Source organism: Chanodichthys erythropterus, chromosome 3 (assembly GCF_024489055.1).
Source record: "Chanodichthys erythropterus isolate Z2021 chromosome 3, ASM2448905v1, whole genome shotgun sequence".
NCBI classification, from domain to species: Eukaryota; Metazoa; Chordata; class Actinopteri; order Cypriniformes; family Xenocyprididae; genus Chanodichthys; species Chanodichthys erythropterus.
In genome coordinates this window covers 21,000,513-21,026,066 of record NC_090223.1, presented here as the reverse complement: position 1 = coordinate 21,026,066, position 25,554 = coordinate 21,000,513, and the positions used below count along the sequence as shown (strand labels likewise).

At 36.1% G+C, this 25,554-nt stretch overlaps 1 protein-coding gene across 4 annotated transcripts in view; it reads right to left on the bottom strand.

The window, feature by feature from the left end:
- Window positions 1-6,981: 6,981 nt before the first annotated feature.
- The window catches only part of LOC137017254 (butyrophilin subfamily 2 member A1-like), a 35,308-nt gene continuing 16,735 nt past the window's right edge, over window positions 6,982-25,554 (bottom strand). For all 4 annotated transcript variants that reach the window (XM_067381301.1, XM_067381303.1, XM_067381302.1 and 1 more), the window contains 6 exons: window positions 17,876-17,983; window positions 16,440-16,523; window positions 14,087-14,131; window positions 13,846-13,872; window positions 10,786-11,214; window positions 6,982-9,522 (listed from right to left, as the gene is read on the bottom strand). In XM_067381301.1, the coding sequence (XP_067237402.1) occupies window positions 8,999-9,522; window positions 10,786-11,214; window positions 13,846-13,872; window positions 14,087-14,131; window positions 16,440-16,523; window positions 17,876-17,983 (1,217 nt within the window). In that variant the 3' untranslated portion in view covers window positions 6,982-8,998. The remainder of the gene's footprint in view (window positions 9,523-10,785; window positions 11,215-13,845; window positions 13,873-14,086; window positions 14,132-16,439; window positions 16,524-17,875; window positions 17,984-25,554) is intronic.

Sequence of the window (25,554 nt, the reverse complement as noted above, 5' to 3'; positions counted from 1 at the left end):
AACTTACCTTTAACTGAACATTGCTGTGTTCACGAGAGTGTCTGAATAAATTATCGATATTTTATAAATTATATGAAAATGTTGATAGTAAAGTTTCGTAGAGTTTGAAAAGAGAACAATCCTGCCTCAGCTTCACTTTCACTTGTCCCTGATGACGCCGCCCCTCCATCACACATTATAATCCAACTACTGGAACTAATTTAGGGCCTGTCCCAAATGGCACCCTAAACACTCAAGGCCTTCCTACAAGCAAAGAATACAAGAAGCGACACTTAATAGAACATTCCATTGAAACACGCAGCAGCAGCCCTGCGTTTCCGCCATTCTTTGGTAAAAGCGAGTCGGTAGTCCTAGTTTCTATGGCAATATCAGCTGATTTGTTAATAAAAAAATGTACATTAAAGCTGAAATCCAACCTGAATGATGACAACACAGAATAAAATACTATCACTAGTGATCATTAAATCCTTTTAACAGTTTATTTTACACACTTTGTGTTTAGCAGATCTTCTGCTGTAATCAATAACGTAAATCTAACTGAGTTCAGTGATTCAGGTCAAATAATGATTATGTAAGACCATAACCAACACCTGATCATGTCTCTTTACTTGTCTGGCTGTTATGACTCAGTTAACTGCCCAAATAAACTCTAATATTAATAAGGCAAGGGTCAAGAGCCCAACTAAAGCAAACACTCATCTCCACTATGGTGGCTTAAAAATTGTGATTTTTCTCCTTTGGTGATTCTGCGTGTTCGTCTATATCGGATGTCCAGAAGACGTCAAAAAAAGACGGCATAAAAACTTTCATTCTGGCCCCTCAGTGGACGTCTTTTCAACCTGAGACAAGACCTCAAAAAGACGTCTTCTGGACGTAATTTGCTCAGTGGGTGGTTCCATCAGAGCGAAAGAGCTCATGTCCATCTACAACAGGCAGTCCCCGGTACATAGGTCCCTTCACCATCCAGAGGCAGTTCAACGAAGTCACCTACCGGGTCAACTTACCCCCACAGTATCGTATTCCACCTTCATTCCATGTCTCCCTGTTAAAACCACACACTGAACCCTTATCTCCTCCCTCCACAGATCCCAGTGACGATGCAGTACCTCCTCCTCCCGACATCGCTGAAGAGGAGAACATCTATCGAGTGCGGGCGTTCCTCGACTCTCGACGATGGGGGCCCGCACTGGAATACCTCGTCGACTGGGAGGACTACGTCCCAGAGGAGTGTTCCTGGGTCAATCGACACGGCATCCTCGATCCATCTCTGCTGACTCAATTCCATCACGACCATCTGGACCGTCCTGCTCCTCAGGGTCGAGGTAGACCCCGCTGTCATAGCCCCATCTGGTCGTCAGGAGCCGCCCATGGAGGAGGGAGTACTGTCACGGAGTCAGTTCCCACCACCAACACACAACACTGGATCTTCATGCTCTGCCCACTCGTTCCCAATCACCCGAGTACTGATCAGCAGAACCTGCACCTCATCAAACCAGCACTATAAGAACACTCACTTCCCACACCTCAGTGTCTGATCTTAATCGTGCTTACCATCACTCCTTACCTTTCCTCCGATGTCTCTATATCTCCTTCTGTGTCTGGTCTGTCTTCCCTCGTCGATCCAACTACAACGGAGAAAAGACTGTGTTACTATTCAGCTAAATGACTGTACTACATGCTCATATCTGCAGACATCTTACCAGTGTGATTCCTGTGTTCATACCTCTGTCACTAAATAAACTACCTGTTGTACATTTACCCTCTTGTGCCTGTCTGTGTCGGACCTATATACTAGTGAGGAATCATTTTGATCAAATAAACGCAGGCTTTTCGGTTTAAAATGTGTATTTGTCAGATTGTAGTTTCGGATGCAGATGTAAAGACTATAGAGTAGACAGTCGGTATAATACCGAAATCCATTTTGGTCAGTAAAACACCAGTGCTGTTTAATTATGATGAGTCTGGCTCTCTTCCTCTTCATCAGTTGATACTGATGGCAGACAGCAGCTTCATCACAGCACACCTGTCAGACTGTGGAGCTCCAGCTGTTCTGGGGTCAGTGTGTCTCATCGCTCCTACAGCACACAACAGGCCGAGAGCGCAGAGGAGGAGACGCTCCACAGCATCATCACCGACACCGAGAACGTTCACGGTGAAATCAAGAATGATTTCTGAAGGATCATGTGACACTGAAGACTGCAGTAATGATGCTGACAATTCAGCTTTGATCACAGGAATAAAGTACATTTTAAAATGTGTCACAATAGAAAGTTTTTTTTTATTTAAAAAAAACAGTAATAATATTTCACAATATTACTTTTTTTGTTGTTGTTTGTTTGTTTTTTGTATTTTTGTTCAAATAAATGCAGACTTGGTGAGCAGAAGAGACAAAAAAACATTTAAAAACTTACAGACCCCAAACTTTTGAATGGTAAAGACTTAGAAACTTAAATTATAGTATATATTATAGTTTTTGGGAATTGTAAAGATGTTGAAACTCTTGTTTCTTTGTTCAAATAAGGATCCTACTCCAAACACGAGTTTCATGCGGAGACGAAGAAACTTCTGGATATTGTGGCCAGATCGCTGTATTCTGAGAAAGAGGTGATGAATTAACAAAAAACAGATGTAATGCTGTCATGTTTGAGCAGTTCTTTTGAAGCATTCAACATTTCATGATGCTAGAGGTTTGAATAATAAAATGTCCAGACTGATTATTTGATCTGATTTGTCATCATTAAAGTTGTTTTATGTATCTACAATATATTGACACAAGATGATGACAGCAGGAGGAGATTCAGCAGCGATGGAGATTCACCTGCAGACGGATGCAGCCAAAGGCACCTTCACCATCCAGGTATCTTCAGCCCATGTGGCTCAAGACAGAACCATGGATTTGAATCAATTTGTGAAATAAAACGGATACTTGACACGAGGGGTTTGAACAACTTCAGATTTTTCAAAGTTGACATTGATTTGATGAAAGTCTAGTCAGCGTCGTCTAGTTGTTGATGACGTCATTAATGAATAAGCTATTTTATTGATAAATCACAGAACAGTGTTGACAATACATGTTTGTGTGAACGTGATCTGCACTTGATGTGCATGCTATTGTCTGTATGTGTGTGCGTTACAATGCAGCAATGCGTTAGTTTAGAATAGCGATTAAGTTAAGTGTACAATAAGATGTTTAAAATGTGCATTCACCCATCAATATTGAGCATCCAGATGGTTTAATCAATCATATCTTGTGAAGTGCTTTTGGAGTATGCATTTATTTGTCATTTTAACTGTTTGGAAACAGTGCAAAATTGGACTAAGTCCATTTTATATCCTGTTGCGCCCTCTATAGGCCATGGTCTGTGACAAGCTTAAAGCGTCATGGCAGAGCATTAAAGTTGACTAGTCTGTGCAACCCATACCTAATCATTATAAGATCACAATCTCGATTCAGACACCCACACGATCTTATTCCTAAATGACAGCGATTCGGCTCTAAGTACGATCACAGTGTGCGTAAATATGAAACAGCTTCACAATCAGTCTTTTCAACCACATAGTATCATTATTTCTGTACAAATATTCAAATTCAAGTACTGGGATAAAAGTTTATAGTTCAGATATAAACACTGATGTCTACAGTAGTGAAAAATAGAGCAAACCACATTTTGAATGTATCTTGACGCTTCAAATAAATTTTGTAACAATTATATTGTTAATCCAGCAGGTGGCGACAAGTGTCTGTTTAAAAATATGTTTGTCATTGAATCATTCATTCAAGAGATTTGTTCAAAAATGCTGATTTATCCAGTAATGAAAAAAGTGAAGTCTTTGAAATAAACGGGCCATGTGTGGGCCTCCGTACAATCATTCAAACACATTTTTAAAAAAAAATAACTCATTCAAATGATTTAAACTTGAATAAACTGCAGCGATTAATATTTTGTCAGAACCTTTTGTAAATTACATGTTATTTTGTTTGGTTGTCTTCTCAGAATCGTAGGAGAATCATGATCTCTGTTTGAAACAAAACAAAACAAAAACAAATTGTGATTATTAGTTTATCCAGAATCGTGCAGCTGTACATGACACTTTTTAGTCATACAAATGAACAGTTTATGCAACGTGAGCAGATATAATTCCTGTGTAGAAAGTGTTGATCAACATGTTTATGCTCTAATTTGTAGGATACTGGTGTTGGGATGAAGAAAGAAGAGCTGGTGGCTAATTTGGGCACCATCGCCTGATCTGGATCAAAGGTGCGTCTCATTGAACTCCTCCACAGTCTGCTACTACAGAAACTAATAACAGGCTAACTAATGTAAGTAAAAAACATCCTCAAACAATTATTGACAAAACATAAACAGTCAGAAATACAATAAAAACAAGAGGAAAATTACAAACAAAAGGACAAATGCAATACAAATAAAATATTACGACAGTGATGTTACATGATTTAACTAATTTGGTCGTTATGTTTGTGGAGAAAAGCGCACCGTTTTAAAGGAAAGGAACGTGATGCAGCACAGTCGTTTTATCTTGATCATCGTGTTTCATAATCATTGGAAGGCAAAAACTAATACTAGATTTATCAGACAGCCATACTTTTATCAGCATCATCAATCAGAAAAGAACAAGATCTCGTCCAGCTTTTGTCATATTTGTGGGTATAAGACCATCTTTAGGCATCTTGAGGTTGAGACAAAGCAAACATCTGAATAAAATGAATCACATTTTTGTGTTTTACTCACTGAGTTTTGTGTGTCTGCAGCTCTGGAGTGTTTGAGATCGCAGAAGCTTCAGGTGTGCGTCAGGGGACTAAGATCGTGCTTCACCTTAAAGACGACTGCAAAGAGTTTTCATCAGAAGATCGAGTCAAAGGTCTGCGAACCACTCCAAACGTACAACGACATCAAACATCACATGCTCAAAGAAGAAACTCATTTAAGTGACTTTGTTTCACAGAGGTTGTGACTAAGTACAGCAACTTTGTCAGTTTTTCCATCTTCCTGAATGGACGGTGACTGAACACCATGCAGGTGAGTGAAGTCTGTTGATAAATGACCTTTGACCTTCCTGATCTGTTTCTCTCTCTCTGAAGGCACACGAAAAGCCCCGCTACACGCTGCACTACCGCACTGATGCTCCACTCAATATCTGCAGCATCTTCTACGTGCCGGAGATGGAGAGTGTGAGATGAATCAGACAAATACACAATGACTTTAATGTTTCTAGTGTAGCTTAGTTTTATTCTTTAAAGCAGTCAAACATTATAACTCACATTACTTACTTTAGGTGTCCACTGAAAAGAAATTTACCCTTAATCAAAGAATTTAAATTACTCTGAAAATGAAATACCCTTTCAGTAAATATAATACAGTTTGCAATATCTCTGCAGGTTCCCTTGTCAGATATTTCTTAATATTACATATTATAATTTTAACACACATTTTAATTTATATGCAATTATATACTAACTATTTATCTAACTATAAACAGTATGTACTTAATTAAACTGCACATACATCATTTAAAACAAATCAAGCATTTACATTTTAAAATACATTATGCAACTATGAATTTAACAACAAATATGCATTTAAAACACTAATTTGTACATATGCAATTATATGCATTTAAACTTAAATTTCAGTATACTTTTTTGTGCATTTTGTTTTTAAATGATTTACTCTGTCGATGAATGTATCCAAACAGTTGCTCACATGTCTAATAAAACACATAATATATTAAAGTCTTTGGTGTTTTCATGGTTTCTACAAAATAAAACCAGAAATCAACGGGAACGCAGGTATGATGTCATTGGTGCCCTAGAATTGAAAACTGAACCTCGGCATAGTTAAATAATTAGAGTTCTGTACATCAGTGTTATCTCAACATAACACTGACTGTGACGCAACAGTCGGGATCATTAATATGTACGCCCCGATATTTGCATATGTCAGCCCATGTTCAAGGCAAACCAGTATTAACCATAGACTGTAATCAAGACCAATCAAGTTTTGTCTTGTGTTTGTGTTTTCAGGTGTTGTGGGCCATGAAGATATTCCTCTGTTTATCTGACCCCAAACTTTTGAACGGTAGCGTATAGTTACAAAAGATTTCTATTTCAAATAAATGCTGATATTTTTTGACTTCATCAAAGAATCCTCCTCAACAAACAGATCAGACCTATGAAAATTATGTTTTTCTTGTCCATTGCTAGAAATTTGTAATGATGCTAAATCAGTTTATTTTAATAATTCAAATATATGGACAAATTATGATTCTGAAAGAAAACACACCAGCAGACAGCTGTTGATATAGAAATGAACACAACTTTCACACACATCTGATAAACTGCTCTTATTTCAGTGTTGTGTGTATTTCTGCAAACTCTTTGCTTCAGACATTCAATTGAACAAGTTAATACGGAAGAGGATTAGGGCCAAGCAATAATAAAAAAATAAAACCATCTCGAGATTAAAGTTGTTAAATTACGAGAACAAATTCATTCAATCTTGAAATTTAACAACATTTTTCTCATAATTTAATGACTTTTTTTCTCGTAATTTAACGAGTTTATTCTCAACATTTTATTTCAACTTTTTTCTCGAAATTTAACAATTTTAATCTTGAGATGGTTTTATTTTTTTATTATTGCTTGGCCCTAATCCTCTTCCGTAAGTTAAAGAGGACATCCTTACTGAACAAAAATATATGGGAATATACTGCAAAATATAATGCAAGATATTACATAATACATTTCCATAAATGGGAAACTAGTGCTTATATTTTCAATATACTGAAATATATTATGCATTGACCATGTATGACTATATATTGATACATATAAAACATTTTGAAAGGAAGACAGAAATATCATTACATGTAATATTCATAAAGTTTGACCCTTTATTGTGTACGTATATTGCACATACATGTTCCCATATAAATGTGAGTGTTTCTACACACATTCACAGAATGAGTTACATCAGACTTCTGTTTCCCAGCATGCTTTGCTTCTGACTGTTAAAGGAGAGTAAATGTTCAAATTAAGTGTTATTTCATGTGTTTTGCTCAATATTGATATAGAGGGAGATCTGTTAGTGTTTAATGTCCTGTTATTTTGGAAAGGGTTTCTGGTATGTGTGAGTGTTTGGGGTGACCATTGTGCTGAAGAGTCGAGCTTGAGGTTAGATTGACGACTGGACAAACACCATTAACACTTACTTTATTATCATTACACATTAATACTTTATTTAAGAAGTAAAGTCATTATACACTCTTCAGCACAGTAATAGTCTCTCTGATAAATACTTCAGTACATGCTGTTGATAACTAGCTTGAAAATATAAAACATTTAAAATGTAAATAATTATGAAATATAAGAAATGTATTACATCATATATTTTTCTATATATGTTTGCTTATACATGAATAAATATTTATGCAATATGCAGTACCACATCTGATCACATATAACTCTTTATATTAAGTGTATTACTGAATATAAAATTACCTGATATGTTATTAAATATATTGTCACATATTTTTCAATATATAAAAATTGGCAATTCCTTACGTATTATTCAATATATTGTAATATTTTTACACAATGTTTTAAAATATGCTGTTTTATCATTTAATATATTAATCATTCATATATAGGGAAATATATTTTCTTTATGTAAGGACAAACTTTATTATTTAACTGAACTGTGCAATAAAAGCACATATTTACACGAGTGTTTTCTAGTGTATTTACTTCAACTGCTTAGACAATGTCAACAGTATGACCATTTCAGAGCAGCCAAAATAAAATTAAATGAATAAATGAAATCAGTCAGAGCTATAGACGGGTATCTTCATATTTATTTACAAGTAAAGTTTTATCACTGTCTTTGTAACACGCTAAATCTTTCTTTAGAAACCTGTTCTTCAGCATTTCTCAGGGCTGTAAATGTTTCCTTGTATATAATCGTCTCTGAACACAAAGATAATCATTTAGTCCTGATGAGAGTTTGACAGTAAAAATCAACTGTGAGAAACACAAAGACTGAAAACATCTCAACATTTTGATTAATAGAAAAATAAAAACAGGGTTAGAAAGTAAAACATGTCACACAAATGAAAATATCTTATATTTGAGTTTGTTGATTCCAGTTCTGCTCAATCTGGACATTCATCAACAAACACCAAACACTGCTGAAGGAGGAACAGTTACTGTACAATGATCACTTCATGATGCTCTTCATTCATCATCTGATCCAGATCTGAACATTATTCATGATGAAGTAAAGCCTGTATCTTGTAAATAAATTCACATGAATATTTAAGGAGATCTCTGGAGTACGACACGATCTATCATTGAGTATCACAGGTAATCGCAGGGGACAATCATTCAGGTGAGTATCACAGGTGACAGTCTGAATCCACAGTCGAGGCAGAGAAAGAGTGACTGTGAGGAGTGTGATCTTATAGAGGAGATGAAGAGTGATGATGATCATGTGAGGAGTGTGATTCAGCGCTGCATTCATTGTCTTTTGACTTCCGGTTTGTATTTCCACAGCGATCTTACATATTTACCAATGAACTGTTCATTTTAAAAGCTTCCTGGTCTACTGACATTTGTTAAGACATCTGCTTTAAACATAATAAAATTCATTAACTCTACAACAGGTGAATCCACTTCACCAGCTAATTATTCTTCAACAGCGATGCCATAGAAATATACAGAACTGCCGCAAAAACAGAAGATCAAAGACAATATTATAAAGATGGCGGCGCACTTGTTTCTCTGGTGCATAAGATCAATAGAGGAGATGATGATCAGTGATCATGTGACTGTGAACACTGAGTGATGGTGATCATGTGACACTCTTTTGTGTCCACATTTCTGACTGAGAGTGTAAATAATATTTAATGTTCATTGATGTTACACTTTTTATTGTATTTCTTTTTATTTCACCTGATCATGTAAATTCATTCACTGATCTCATTAATAATCATCACAGATGATCAGTGGTGTGGAGTTTTCATTATACTGATACCCCAAACAAACAAATGGATAGAGTTTCCCAGTGAAAGACTGACCAGTGAAAGTGTAGATATGAGTCATGGACTCAACATCATAAAAAGAGACGAGACGCTTTTCATAATCCACAAACACCCCGACCCTCTGAGGATTCACTGTCAGAGAAAGAGGGACATATGAAGAATCACGAGCCCGATACTCCCCATATTCCAGACCCACTGTCCAGTATCCATACTCAGGACTCAGTCTGATCACACTCTTCCTGCAGGATTCTCTGGCCACTCCTAAATCCCACTCAGTCTGACCCTTCACCTGAACCTCAAAGTAAAAACTCCCTGAGGAGAATCCGTCCTTCCCAAGAACACCAAGATAATCACTAAACCTGTCTTTTCCATCTTCTTTCAGTCTGTTTCCATTTTTCACTTGTTTCCCATCATCAGACACGATGAGATGAGGATGAGCCGAATCAGCATCCAGAATCACATTCACTGTAGAAAATAATGAACATTCTGCTTTACAGATGAACATAAAATAAAATAAAGACAATTATTTATTTTTATAGGAATCATAGCAACTTTACAACAAGATAAAAATAAAAATACTGCATTAATTTTAAAAGATTAAAAAATCTGAAGGTTTTACTTTGAACTTTCAAAAGCTTGAAGTTCCTAGAGTGTTCTGGATGGTTGCTAGGCAATTGATATGCAGTTGCTAGGGTATTCTGGGTGGTTGCAAGGGTTTTGCTATGCAGTTGCTAGGGTGCTCAGCATGGTTACTAAGGTCTTGCTATGTTGCTGCTATGCAGTTGCTAGTGTATTCTGAGTGGTTGCTAGGGTGTTCTGCATGGTTGCTATGCAGTTGCTAGGGTGTTCTCGATGGTTGCAACTTGCAAGGTGTTTACCTGGGTGTTGCTATGCTATTGCTAGGGTGTTCTGGGTGGTTGCTAGGCAGTTGATATGCAGTTGCTATGGTGTTCAGTGTGTTTTCTAGGGTGTTGCTATGTGGTTGCTAGGGTACACTGGGTGGTTGCTAGATTGTTGCTATGTGGCTGTTAGGGTACTCTGGGTGGTTGCTAGGCTGTTGCTGTGTGGTTGCTAGGGTAATCAGGCTGTTGCTAAGGTACTCGGGCTGGTGTTGCTATGTGGTTGTGAGGGTATGGGTGGTTGCTAGGGCATTGCTAGGTGGTTGTTAGGATGTACTGAGTGGTTGCTAGGGTATTCTGGGTGGTTGATACTGCATTGCTAGGTGGTTGTTATGGTGTTGCTAGGTGGTTACTTGAGTGTTCTGGGTGGTTAATAGCGTGTTGCTAGACAGCTGCTAGCTGCCACAGATGGTTACTATGGAGATTTTAACCTGTTCTTAGCATGTTTTAACACATAGGTAGGTGCTGCTAACATGATTTAACATGTTGTTATCATGGCATGTTTTGACTTGTTTTATCATGTTTTAATAATTACACTATTGTTCCAATGTTTACTATAAGATTGTTTTTTTCTAGGAAATACATCTGAAGAAATGGGTTCGTCTTATATTCAGGGTCTAGACTTCTAATACCTGACTGAGAGTGTAAATAATATTTAATGTTCATTGATGTTACACTTTTTATTGTATTTCTTTTTATTTCACCTGATCATGTAAATTCATTCACTGATCTCATTAATAATCATCACAGATGATCAGTGGTGTGGAGTTTTCATTATACTGATACCCCAAACAAACAAATGGATAGAGTTTCCCAGTGAAAGACTGACCAGTGAAAGTGTAGATATGAGTCATGGACTCAACATCATAAAAAGAGACGAGACGCTTTTCATAATCCACAAACACCCCGACCCTCTGAGGATTCACTGTCAGAGAAAGAGGGACATATGAAGAATCACGAGCCCGATACTCCCCATATTCCAGACCCACTGTCCAGTATCCATACTCAGGACTCAGTCTGATCACACTCTTCCTGCAGGATTCTCTGGCCACTCCTAAATCCCACTCAGTCTGACCCTTCACCTGAACCTCAAAGTAAAAACTCCCTGAGGAGAATCCGTCCTTCCCAAGAACACCAAGATAATCACTAAACCTGTCTTTTCCATCTTCTTTCAGTCTGTTTCCATTTTTCACTTGTTTCCCATCATCAGACACGATGAGATGAGGATGAGCCGAATCAGCATCCAGAATCACATTCACTGTAGAAAATAATGAACATTCTGCTTTACAGATGAACATAAAATAAAATAAAGACAATTATTTATTTTTATAGGAATCATAGCAACTTTACAACAAGATAAAAATAAAAATACTGCATTAATTTTAAAAGATTAAAAAATCTGAAGGTTTTACTTTGAACTTTCAAAAGCTTGAAGTTCCTAGAGTGTTCTGGATGGTTGCTAGGCAATTGATATGCAGTTGCTAGGGTATTCTGGGTGGTTGCAAGGGTTTTGCTATGCAGTTGCTAGGGTGCTCAGCATGGTTACTAAGGTCTTGCTATGTTGCTGCTATGCAGTTGCTAGTGTATTCTGAGTGGTTGCTAGGGTGTTCTGCATGGTTGCTATGCAGTTGCTAGGGTGTTCTCGATGGTTGCAACTTGCAAGGTGTTTACCTGGGTGTTGCTATGCTATTGCTAGGGTGTTCTGGGTGGTTGCTAGGCAGTTGATATGCAGTTGCTATGGTGTTCAGTGTGTTTTCTAGGGTGTTGCTATGTGGTTGCTAGGGTACACTGGGTGGTTGCTAGATTGTTGCTATGTGGCTGTTAGGGTACTCTGGGTGGTTGCTAGGCTGTTGCTGTGTGGTTGCTAGGGTAATCAGGCTGTTGCTAAGGTACTCGGGCTGGTGTTGCTATGTGGTTGTGAGGGTATGGGTGGTTGCTAGGGCATTGCTAGGTGGTTGTTAGGATGTACTGAGTGGTTGCTAGGGTATTCTGGGTGGTTGATACTGCATTGCTAGGTGGTTGTTATGGTGTTGCTAGGTGGTTACTTGAGTGTTCTGGGTGGTTAATAGCGTGTTGCTAGACAGCTGCTAGCTGCCACAGATGGTTACTATGGAGATTTTAACCTGTTCTTAGCATGTTTTAACACATAGGTAGGTGCTGCTAACATGATTTAACATGTTGTTATCATGGCATGTTTTGACTTGTTTTATCATGTTTTAATAATTACACTATTGTTCCAATGTTTACTATAAGATTGTTTTTTTCTAGGAAATACATCTGAAGAAATGGGTTCGTCTTATATTCAGGGTCTAGACTTCTAATACCTGTAAAACGAATGTGTCGCCCAGGACTGATAAACAGCGCAGTCATCAAACAACTCTCATTAAGAAGCCAAGAAATACGGTGTCAGAGAGTAAAGTTAAGATGTCAAGCCCAAAAATACAGTCTTAAAAACTCTAACAGTCAAAGAGAAGCTTACAGCGGTCCTAAAAGTGGCTGTTTCACAGAGATTGATGGCGGGTGTGTCAGCGCGTGGCCGAAGGAAGAAATGAGGGGCTGCAAATAAACATCGCCAAAGAGCTGAACTTACCAGCCAGCGAGCCTCTCATTTCTTCAGCTACATACTGACTCACTTTCCTGTCGGTTTCTTCTAAGCGTCCGCTTTGATACAGAGTAATCAAACTCCACTCCAGTGGACGCACACCGTAATGATGCGGCAGAATGGATTAGCATTAAAGGGATTGTTCACGCAAAAATTATCCCATGATTTACTCACCCTCAAGCCATCCTATAGGTGTATATGACTATCTTCTTCAGAAGAACACAATCAGAGATATATTAAAAAATATCATTAGTCCTCCAAGGTTTATAATGATAGTGAATGGGTGCCAGTGTTTAAAAACAACAAAAAAGTGCATCCATCCATAATCAAAGTAATCCATACGGCTCCAGTGGGTTAATAAAGGCCTTCTGAAGTAAAGCGATGCATTTTTGTAAGAAAAATATCCATATTTAAAACTTTATTAACTAAAATAACTAGCTTATGTCGGACGACCGTACACAAGTTGATTTGCACAAGTTTGAGTAATCCTCTGAAGCGATGTGTGACACAGGATGTAGGAGTATCATAAGCTCAGACGTCTCTCGTGGTTCAAACAAATAGAGCAAACAAACTCAAGCTCTTCTTCTCTTACATCCTCTGACATTTCTCTTTAAAAATGATCATTTTGACTTCTAATTTGTGACCGGTGTTTTGTTTTGCTCTCTCCTCTGTGCCTCAGCGTTCATCAGTGTCTCTCGTACACAGTTGAGTTTATTCACATTAAAAGATATTCCTTTGATCTCTTTCAATGGAAGTCTATGGAACTTGTTGCTAGGGTGCTCTAAAAAATTCCTATTACCACAGAAAAACACACTTTCTGTTTCATTGGCCGTTCCCTCACCACAGTATGTCACAGGGCAGATTTGGGCAGCTCTTTACTCTCAGGGGTTCAACTTATACTTATTTTGGCCAGCTTTTCATCCACCGGGTGAACATCGTACTCCTGATAACTTATAAAACTCATAACACACTTCTCTTTTTTCTTCCTGCTTCACCTGAGATTGTTTTCTTTGTTGTTGTTCATCGTTTGATCACCTTGTTGATTTTTTTTTGTCTTGCTTCTCTTTAGTTAAATATTTAAAAATGTAAATTTTCTCTTATGGCACAAATAAACTAAATTTGATCATTTAGTGTTTGAATCATTTGAATGAACTCTCAAAAATACAAACAAACAAACAAACAAAAAAATAAACAACCAAATAAATGTTTAACATGATAATGAATTTGGGAAATTAAAATTGTGCAAATAAATAATTGTGTCATAAAACAGGAACAGTTTTTACTCACCCCTGTGTGATCTTAAATGAGTGAGAGCTGAAAACAGAAAGAATGAAGTTATAAAGGATTCATAACAGAGTTCATCTTCAGATCAATAATGAGATCAATCATTTTAATTGATAAACTTTACACAGTTTATATATAATAAAATATAATACACATACATGGATGCACAGTGTATTCATTCATTGATTTGTAAAATAATTCAAAAGTAGTTCATATTTTAATAAAGCCATAAAAACAAATTCACCTTTTGGAATAATAATCTTCTGACTTTGTAAAAGTTGATCACGTTCTAAAGAAAATTCAGGAAAAGATGAGAAAATAACATTGAAATGACATCAAAATTATAACTAAGTTATGATAATTTAGTTGTTTACACACTGTAACTCAAAACATTGTTCAGATGATGTATTTCAAGACGTTTGTCAGGTTTTTGTCCTTAAAACGCCCTTGTGTGTAGGACTAATTTCTTAGGGGCCGTTCACACAGAATGCATTTTTCCATTCCAATGCGCTACTTTTCCATTGTATTTCTATCTAAACACGCACTAGACGGACGTGCAAAACCGGTGCACTCGTGTCTTTTGTCTTTTGCAGCATCTCGCTCATGACATGGCGTTCTAAAAACGTGGCGCTCAAGTTAAAATCAGTTCAACTTTTAAAATCATTATCTAATGGTCTGATTCACTGATTTCATTCATAGTCAACTGTATAATCCAGGGTTTATGCAGGTTTGATGAAGGTAAATTTAAGACCAATTAAAGAAGATTGAAGTAATAAATTGAAGGAAATATAACACATCAGTGTTCTCTGTAAATGTCTAGGAAGCACACAACGAGTTGTATTAGCAACACTTCAAAATTTGAAGCTAATTTTGTTAAATTTCTCAGAAAATAAGACTTCAAGACAGTCAAGTAAATGTATCTTGATTTAAGGATATTTACATATTTGTACTGGAAAACAAAAATCCTGAGGAAGATTTAATAGAGTTTTAATAGTTTAATGAAATTTTATTAGTCAAAAAGCATGTCTAATTATATGAAAGAATGAAACATTTACAATTTAACAGCCATTTTTTAAGTTTAACAAAAATAATAATATTTTTTTTAGGGCCCTATGAAATATGTATTATTTTTTCTCAAATTTGATTTTTTTCTCAATTTTATTTTGACCAGATTCTGTGTTTTCCATTTTTGGGTGAACTACTTAAACATGAGAGTGAGTAAATGACAGAATTTACATTTTTGTGTGAACTACCCCTTTAAGTGTAGGCTACTGATCGCAGGGCTCCCCTGTCAGTCTTCTAAGCAGTTTTTCTGTGTTTACGTCAGAACGGCTCATTATTGACAGATGCTGTTCACGTGAGCAGCACGACGCATGCGTGTGATGCTGATGCAGGAGCCGGCCAATAATGAGCCGGTGTTCAGACATAAATACGGAAGCGCTTCACTGCGTCAGCTGCTTAGAAGACATGGGAGAGACAAAATTGCTGAATAAAGTCATTATTTTTGTTTTGCTTTAGCGCACAAAAAGTATTCTCGTCGCTTAACATTAAGGTTGAACCACTGTAGTCACGGCGACTATTTTAACAATGTCCTTTCTGGACCTCAAAAGGTGCAACGACGTTGCTGCCTATGTGTGGTTCAGATACCATCAGATTTCATCAAAAATATCTTCATTTATGTTCCGAGACTTTTTAAGACCCGCTGGTGACATTTTATATTTGATTATGATATCCCAGAAATTCTACAGCATGAGATCCATCAGTGTTGTGACAACCAGAAAATAAGAAAGATTTTAAAAACGGTTTGTGCTCAAAACATTTTGAACTAATATATCATTCAGAGAAACACAGACATAATTTCTCTTGACTTTTTTGTAATAACAAATGTGTCTTAAAGACACAGTTACAGCAGCCAAAGAAAATAATGTTAAAGTCAAGGGTCAAGACTAAAGCAAACTCTGATCACCACAATGTAACATAAAATGTAACAATACCAAAATAAAGTCAATCTGGTCAGTAATAAGTGAAGCTGGTAAAGCTGTTTGTGGAGTTGTGGAATTTAATGTCTTTTATCTTCAGTTGATTTCATCTAAGGCTGTGGCTGAAGTCAGTTGTTGTTTCTCTTTCCTTCAGTGATTCTGCTTGTTATCATCAGATGTCTTCAATAATGTTCAGTCATTACTCAGTTATATTAATGTATATTCGTGGTTCAACTTGTTCAATGGTATATCTCAGGTTCAACTTCATGACATTTACCTTTATTTAAGGAAGAAAAAGAATAATCCTGTTTTTTCAGTAGTCTGAATGTCTGTATTTTTAAGGAAATTTAGCAGTTTTATATAAAAAAAAAGTGAAATCATTGTTAAATCTTACTGCATTTTCTCTGTGAATTTTTTTTTTTTTTTTTTTTTTAGGATGTGTTAACATCATATAAGTGTACATCTGTGACTGAATAAATATACATTACAACTGGTAACCATTTACCAAACCCAAGATATACACAAAATTTAATGAATACACAGTTAAGTGGATATTTTATGGCTGAAACAAGACTTAAAATGAATAATGAATGAATAACTTAATAAAGACAATTTCACCATGTTGTATTCTGTTCTTCTCATTTTGTATTCTGTTCTTCTCATCTTGTATTCTGTTCTTCTCATTCCGTAGTTGAGTTTGTTCTGAAGAAAATGCAGACAAGAGAAAGACAAGAGAAAAGACAACAGAAGCATTAAAATATAATATATAGCAAATATAATCACAATAAATACAAATCAAAGGACGTAAGATATACACAAAAGTATGTGAATATATGTCTTTTAATTAAATATTTTGCGGATGAAAACAGACTTGACATTAATACTGAATTAAATTATTTAATAAAGACAAATTCCCCATGTTGTATTCTGTTCTTCTCATTCTCTAGTTGTTTGTGTGCTGAAGAAAATTCAGAATAAACACAAGAGAAAACAGCATTAAATATATAGACTATATACAATGATTCCAACTGTCCCTTAGCGCCATCTGGTGGGGATTTCACATATTATATATTATTTCTTAATTTTACATATGTAATTTAAAAAAACAGGGAAATACTGTATAAAAAATACAGTAATTTTTCAGTATTAAAAATGAGAATTACTATAATTTATTAATGACATAATACTTAAAATAACACCTGACTGTTAATTTTACAGATATTGTTTGTAATTTTACAGAGTTTTGAATACAATTTAAAGTAAAAGTCTGTAAAAAATTATTTTTCATAAAATTACGATTTTTTACAGTGTACATTTTCCACATTTTCCGCAGTACTTCACTTCATCAATGAAGATGAGTGAGCCGAAACCTGTGGCAGCCATACATGCCGCCTACACTGTAAACATTTTTAGTTTAACTTTTAAACAACTTTGAGTTATTTCACAATGACTCGGTTAACTTGCATTTACTTGAAATATTAAATATATTCAAATTGCTCAAGTTGAAGATACTTAATATTCTAAGTTAAAAGAACTAAATATGTCAGGTTGAAATACATAGGCCCGGTTTCACAGACAGGGCTTAGATTAAGCCAGGATTAGGCCTTAGTTTAATTAGGACATTTAAGTAGCTTTTATAAATGTGCCTTAGAAAACACACTACTGGTGTGCATCTTGAGACAAAACAATGTCACTGACATATTTTAAGATCTGTCAATACAAGTTACTTTCAGTTTAAAAAGCTCAAACATGCATTTTAGTCTAGAAATGGCTTAAGTCTGTGAAACCACAGGATAATATTCTAAGTCAATTCAACTTAACTGACTTAATGTTAAATAATTTAAAAAAGTTAAGTGTTTTCAAACACTTTTGTTTTCAAACACTTTTTTATAGTGTCTATAGATTGAGACCACTACTGAAAATGATTTTAATTATATTATTTTAAGTGTGGTCACAGACCTTGAAACAGATCCCGCTGTATTAAAACTGCAATTTAAAATTCAATGTTCAACCAAGGAATATACAACCATATACAAGGGAAAAAATAACTTTACCTCTGTATTTATGAGCAAACACAGCAATCAGTATTCCAGCAATCACACTGAGCACAACAAAAACTGAAATCATGATCACTGATGTCCTCCAAGAATTAAACATATTATCTGCAAAAAAAAGTATAAGCACATTAAGGGTGGGTTACACCAATAAGGAGTAAATTTAATCTAGATTAAATCAAAGTTTATCTAATAATTCTGTAGCATCAAACCTTTAAACTTTGTTCTAAAAACTATAAAAAATAACTAATTTCCATTTATGAATAAACTTAATGAATACCTTTATTGTTTTCAATGATGTGCAGCCTGTACATATGTGTTCACATCTCAAAAAATGTGTTTTGGGGTTTCATGACCCTTTAAAGCTGTTCTGACATAAATGTTCATATTTTTCAATTCACATTTATTTGTATAGCGCTTTTCACAATACACATCGTTTCACAGCAGCTTTACAGAAAATGCGTCTACATTACACTCTAAAAAATGCTGGGTTAAAAACAACCCAAGTTGGGTTGAAAATGGAAAAACCCAGCGATTGGGTTGTTTTAACCCAGCGGTTGGGTTAAATGTTTGCCCAACCTGCTGGGTAGTTTCATTTAAACCAACTATTATTTAAAAATTGCTATATGGCTAGCTTAAAATGAACCCAAAATAGTTGGGAAATTAAAAACCAGATGCAATTAGAGGCAACAATAATAGACAAAAGGTGAATGTTTATTAATAAGCTTTAATATTTTATTTATATAAATTTAATAGTTTAATAGTTTATTAATATAAATGTATTAATAAGCAATTTAATAAATGTTTATTGTTTAAATGTTAATTTCCAACATACTTTGGGTTAATTACAATACAGTAATTTTTAAACAATAGTTGAGTTAAATAAAACTACCCAGCAGGTTGGGCAAACATTTAACCCTACCTCTGGGTTAAAACAACCCAATTGCTGGGTTTGTCCATTTTCAACCCAACTTGGGTTGTTTTTAAGCATTTTTTAGAGTGTACAATTTGTTATCAGAGGTGACTGTGTCCATGTAATGCCTTTCAAAATTTTCAAAATGTTAGTTTTAAATTTACTCCTGCTCCCTACCACATGAAAATGGTGCGTAAAACATTTGAACGTTCTGTGATGACACTGATGATGCTCCATTTTGATACCATAATATTTCATAAGTTTGTTTGCCCTTTTTATTGATTGATTGATTGTAGCTGAGAGTTGAAAACTTTTTTAAATGCTTTATTTGAACATTCAGTTTACACCATGGTACAACACAGTTAGAACATAACAATTAAGAATAACACCAATAGAATAAAAAATAAATAAATAAATAATCAGTTTTCAGCAGAAAAAGACAAAGGGGGAAAAAAAGAGGGCATTACACAAATGAAGAAAAATTACACATTGAATACAGTAAAGAGTTTGTAGGCTGTGCACATTGTATGTTTTGAGATTGTATGTCTTTTTTGTTAAGTGAGAGTGAAATTGTAAGTAAATAATGTTTTATCTCTTGTAAGAATACTACAAAAATACAGTTCGAAAATGTACATTTATGAATATAAAATGTTTTTCCATAAAAGTTAGATAAGATTCCATCGATTATTTTACATGTGGGGTTATAGTGACTGAGCAGTATAAGTACGGCGAGATAGACTCTCTGCTATTTAAAGAGAGGTCTCTCTGTAACCAGCAATTAAACCTTTTCTTTGCAAAGCACCTAAGGTTTTTTTTAGTTATCTGTATTCCCAAATATGTAACAATTTTTAACTGCAATACCATTAATTTGAAAAAAAAAACGTCTGCTAAATGACTAAATGTAAAGTAGTCGTACTGTTTCTGACTGTAAGTAATTCACATTTATTAAGATTGAGATGTAAGCTTGAAGCTTTAGAGAAACGCTGAAGAATACGGAGGGCTGTTGGTATTTGGAGAGAGTCTTCTAAGAACAGAGCAGTAATAATTATCTCTGTATTTCCAATAATGATGCCTTTTAGATGGCTTGTTTTGATATATAAACTTAGAAATTGTGTTACAATCAAGAAAAGATCAGGAGAGACTGGACATCCCTGTCTAACACCTCGATTTAAGAAAATCTGGGAGAGGTACAATTACTTAACTTAATTGAGCTATTACTGCTCACAGCATTGTATCATATTACAAAAGGGGTCACCAAAGCCAATTCTATGCAGTGCTTGAAACAGAAATTCATGTTTAGTGTATCAAACACATAGTAACATAATAGTCTAAAAATAAAATAAAGCTTTCTTTTTGTTTTAAATGTGAATAGTCTAACATATCTATTAAATGTATGTCATTTGAAATATGTCTGTTAGGCAGAAATCCTGACTGCGTTTCAATAATTGAGTTTAACACACATTAGTTTTTTAGCCAGAACTAATGCTATTATGTTGTCATCATTATTTAGTAAGGAGATTGGGCGCCAATTGTCTATGAGAAGGGGATCTTTGTTTGGCTTTGGGATTAGGGTAATTAATCCCTGACATAAGGTAGGGGGAAGAAATGTTTTCTCTGTGCTTTCTTTAAAAACTTCTAATAGAAAAGGTGCTTTTTTTTTTGCTAAATAATTTATAAAACTTTATAAAACATTGTAATATATATACATAATTCTCCCGCTACATTGCTAAATCTACTCGATTTTACATATCATGAAAAATATACGGGGATAATATATGGCTTCTCTTGAGACTCCCCTGCTTAGTTAATGATATGCCCGATGAAATGAATGATATGAAATCCCGCCCGCACATTGACGGGATTGGTTACAAATTATTTGTGACGTAGAGAACAGGGGTAATTTCAAACTGCGTTTTTGAGACTGTCTTTGATTCACTACAGTTTTAGGGAGAAAATCAGCAATGGTGTTGACTGATATATTTGCACATTGTTTGTCTTAAAGCAAATTAAAAACACAACATAGGCACATGTGTCGGTGTGTTTTTCATACTTCATTACCCATAAGGATTTGGGGGTGTATTACATAATAAATGCGAAGTTTAGTTATATAAAAGATGTGTATTTCACATGAATGTTGAATGAGCTGTTGCTCTCAATAAATTTTCCTGAGAATATTTACATGGTGTGAGTGTGTATGTGACATGGTGTCAGAAGTTCGTCATTCCCGCTGACAAAACAAACAGATGTTTAAAGCTCCTGATTCATTTGATTTTAGCCAGCCCGCCACATTGCCTCTGTGGACTCAACATTTCACACTATTCCAGATTGCTACAAAGTTGAAGAAACATTTCAGTGATTATCAGAAGGTAGTAGAAATGTTTAACAAACATTTCATACCGCACAACTGGGGCAGCGCTAAGGGGGAGAAAGTTAGGACGATTCTAAGGGCCCGCACACTTGTGGAGCCCCAGAGATCAGTTTTATTAGTAGTAACAGTACTAGTTACTTATTATTGTAAATGCGGCTTATTTCTGCATTTCTTGCTGTAATGTTAGCGCTAGTTGCGTAGACAACTACTACCTGATACTGCACTCTGTTTATATATGTTTGTGTTTAATATAATGTATGATTAATCATTGTTTAAGAATGTTGCATTTTCTATGAATATTTGATTACTGTACTGTATTTTTCTACATTAGCATTATAAATCTGCTAGCTACAACCATGGTAGGTCTCTGACTAAATACTGATCCCTAGTGGTTGAAAGAATTTAGCAAAAGTAATAGGTCAGTATTATTAAATTGCAGACAAAGATTTTGTATAGCTATGTTGGTTTGTATGTTTGGTGCAGAATAGGTGCAGTAGGGGGCCCAACCTCATAGGGCCCTGTAAGACCGATGCCGGACTGCCTGGACCAAGAAAGGGCTACTCTTTGAGAAAACAAAGGAAATTAGGGCCCAAGCGAAAATTCGCGCAGGGCCCTCTTGTTCTTCTAAGGATTATTATTATTAGGGCCCAAGCGAAAATTCGCGCAGGGCCCTCTTGTTCTTCTAAGGATTATTAGGGCCCAAGCGAAAATTCGCGCAGGGCCCTCTTGTTCTTCTAAGGATTATTTATTTTTTTTTTATTTTTTATTTTTTTTTTTTTTTCGTCTTCCGGGGCTTTTTGGGGGCCTTAACATGCTCAAAAACTCTTGAAAATTGGCACACACATTGGAATCCGCGGCCATTAGGACGCCGGAGAGGCTGGTACCCGGGCGTGGCAGGGGGGCTCGACAGCGCCCCCTTGAAAAAAGTCTGAAAATTTGGTCCATATATTAAACATGCTTGCACGTATTAGTATGAAACTCGGTACACATATAGACCTCATCGGGCCGAACAACTTTCGCGCTCTAAGTTAATCGCCACGCCAACAGGAAGTCAGCTATTAAGGGTTGTTTGAAAAACGCATGCTCTGGAATTTGATATACTCCTCCTAGACGATTAATCCGATCGCCACCAAACTCGGTCAGCATGAAGTCAAGACACTGCTGATTAAAAATTGCCAGGGGATTTTTGATATCTCGAACGGTTTGGCCGTGGCGAGGCAACGAATTTATGGCGAGAAAAAGGAAACAGGAAATGTGTTATAACGTCTTAATACATATATTGATCTTTATGAAACTTCACGAGTGTGTTCGTTATAGGAGTCTGATCACATGGATGTGACTATTGTGAGTCAAAGTTATAGCGCCACCAACTGGCAGCAGGAAGTGTATCACTTTTTGAAATGTTTTGAGATCACCCTCTTATTTTTTCCTGATTTGCTTCAAACTTCATCAGTGTAATGTCAATACACAGCAGATGTAGACCTATGACAGGATTTTTGATATTTGAAATATTGTTGCCATGGCAACAGGTCAAACTGTAATAATATTCTTGAGTGTTTTTGAGGCTCTTAACATGCTTCAAATTGCATGAAACTCGACACACACATCAATATTGTCAACCAGTAGACATGGACAAAGCCATAGAAATGGGCGTGGTGGAGGGGCTCAGTAGCGCCACCTTTTGACAAAAGTGGGGGTTAGTTTTTCCTACAGTCACCAAACTCGGTACACATATTATTCTCATCAAGCCGGACAATTTTCTAATTTACATTCATTAGCTCCGACCAACAGGAAGTCAGCTATTTTGGTTTGAATGTTAATTTTTTGAAAAAACAGGCTATGAATTTTATACTACTACTCCTACAGGGTTTATCCAATTTACACCAAGCTTTTTTTAACTTGTTGCGAACACATTGAAGTTGTTTAATTGCAAACGGATTTTGGATATCTCAAACGGTTTGGCCGTGGCGAGGCAACGAATTTATGGCGAGAAAAGGGAAACAGGAAATGTGTTATAACTTCTGCATACATTGATTGATGTTTATGAAACTTCAGGAGTGTGTTGGTTGTAGTAGTCTGATCACATGGATGTAACTATTGTGAGTCAAAGTTATAGCGCCACCAAATGGCAGCAAGAAGTGTATCACTTTTAAAATGCTTTGAGATCACCCTCTTATTTTTACCTGATTTGCTTCAAACTTCATCAGTGTAATGTCAATACACAGCAGATGTAGACCTATGACAGGATTTTTGATATTTGAAATATTGTTGCCATGGCAACAGGTCAAACTGTAATAATATTCTTGAGTGTTTTTGAGGCTCTTAACATGCTTCAAATTGCATGAAACTCGACACACACATCAATATTGTCAACCAGTAGACATGGACAAAGCCATAGAAATGGGCGTGGTGGAGGGGCTCAGTAGCGCCACCTTTTGACAAAAGTGGGGGGTTAGTTTTTCCTACAGTCACCAAACTCGGTACACATATTATTCTCATCAAGCCGGACAATTTTCTAATTTACATTCATTAGCTCCGACCAACAGGAAGTCAGCTATTTTGGTTTGAATGTTAATTTTTTGAAAAAACAGGCTATGAATTTTATACTACTACTCCTACAGGGTTTATCCAATTTACACCAAGCTTTTTTTAACTTGTTGCGAACACATTGAAGTTGTTTAATTGCAAACGGATTTTGGATATCTCAAACGGTTTGGCCGTGGCGAGGCAACGAATTTATGGCGAGAAAAGGGAAACAGGAAATGTGTTATAACTTCTGCATACATTGATTGATGTTTATGAAACTTCAGGAGTGTGTTGGTTGTAGTAGTCTGATCACATGGATGTAACTATTGTGAGTCAAAGTTATAGCGCCACCAAATGGCAGCAAGAAGTGTATCACTTTTAAAATGCTTTGAGATCACCCTCTTATTTTTACCTGATTTGCTTCAAACTTCATCAGTGTAATGTCAATACACAGCAGATGTAGACCTATGACAGGATTTTTGATATTTGAAATATTGTTGCCATGGCAACAGGTCAAACTGTAATAATATTCTTGAGTGTTTTTGAGGCTCTTAACATGCTTCAAATTGCATGAAACTCGACACACACATCAATATTGTCAACCAGTAGACATGGACAAAGCCATAGAAATGGGCGTGGTGGAGGGGCTCAGTAGCGCCACCTTTTGACAAAAGTGGGGGGTTAGTTTTTCCTACAGTCACCAAACTCGGTACACATATTATTCTCATCAAGCCGGACAATTTTCTAATTTACATTCATTAGCTCCGACCAACAGGAAGTCAGCTATTTTGGTTTGAATGTTAATTTTTTGAAAAAACAGGCTATGAATTTTATACTACTACTCCTACAGGGTTTATCCAATTTACACCAAGCTTTTTTTAACTTGTTGCTAACACATTGAAGTTGTTTAATTGCAAACGGATTTTGGATATCTCAAACGGTTTGGCCGTGGCGAGGCAACGAATTTATGGCAAGAAAAGGGAAACAAAGTGTTATAACTTCTGCATACATTAATTGATTTTGATGAAACTTTGGCTTAGTCTTCGTTGTACAAGGCTGATCACATGGATTTGACTATTGTGATTCAAAGTCATAGCGCCACCAACTGGAAGCAGAAAATGTGTCACTTTCAGCATACATTGAGATCACCCTCTTATTTTTACCTGATTTGCTTCAAAATTCATCAGAATAATGTTAAAACTTGGCACATGTAATCCTTTGAAAATGGGCAGGGAGGAGGGGCTCTATAACGGCACCTTGTAGTGCAGTAAATGTGGAGTGTATTTGACATAGTCCTTTGATGTTTAACCGTTTTAAGTGCCTATTGCCCGCTGTGCACAGTTGACCTGAAGCCACCGGGGTGGCGGTGCCACCGGCTTGGGCCCGCCATCGCTGCTCGCAGCTATATTTATTTATTTATATTTTTTTTTTATTTTTTTTTTTTTTTCCGTCTTCCGGGGCTTTTTGGGGGCCTTAACATGCTCAAAAACTCTTGAAAATTGGCACACACATTGGAATCCGCGGCCATTAGGACGCCGGAGAGGCTGGTACCCGGGCGTGGCAGGGGGGCTCGACAGCGCCCCCTTGAAAAAAGTCTGAAAATTTGGTCCATATATTAAACATGCTTGCACGTATTAGTATGAAACTCGGTACACATATAGACCTCATCGGGCCGAACAACTTTCGCGCTCTAAGTTAATCGCCACGCCAACAGGAAGTCAGCTATTAAGGGTTGTTTGAAAAACGCATGCTCTGGAATTTGATATACTCCTCCTAGACGATTAATCCGATCGCCACCAAACTCGGTCAGCATGAAGTCAAGACACTGATGATTAAAAATTGCCAGGGGATTTTTGATATCTCGAACGGTTT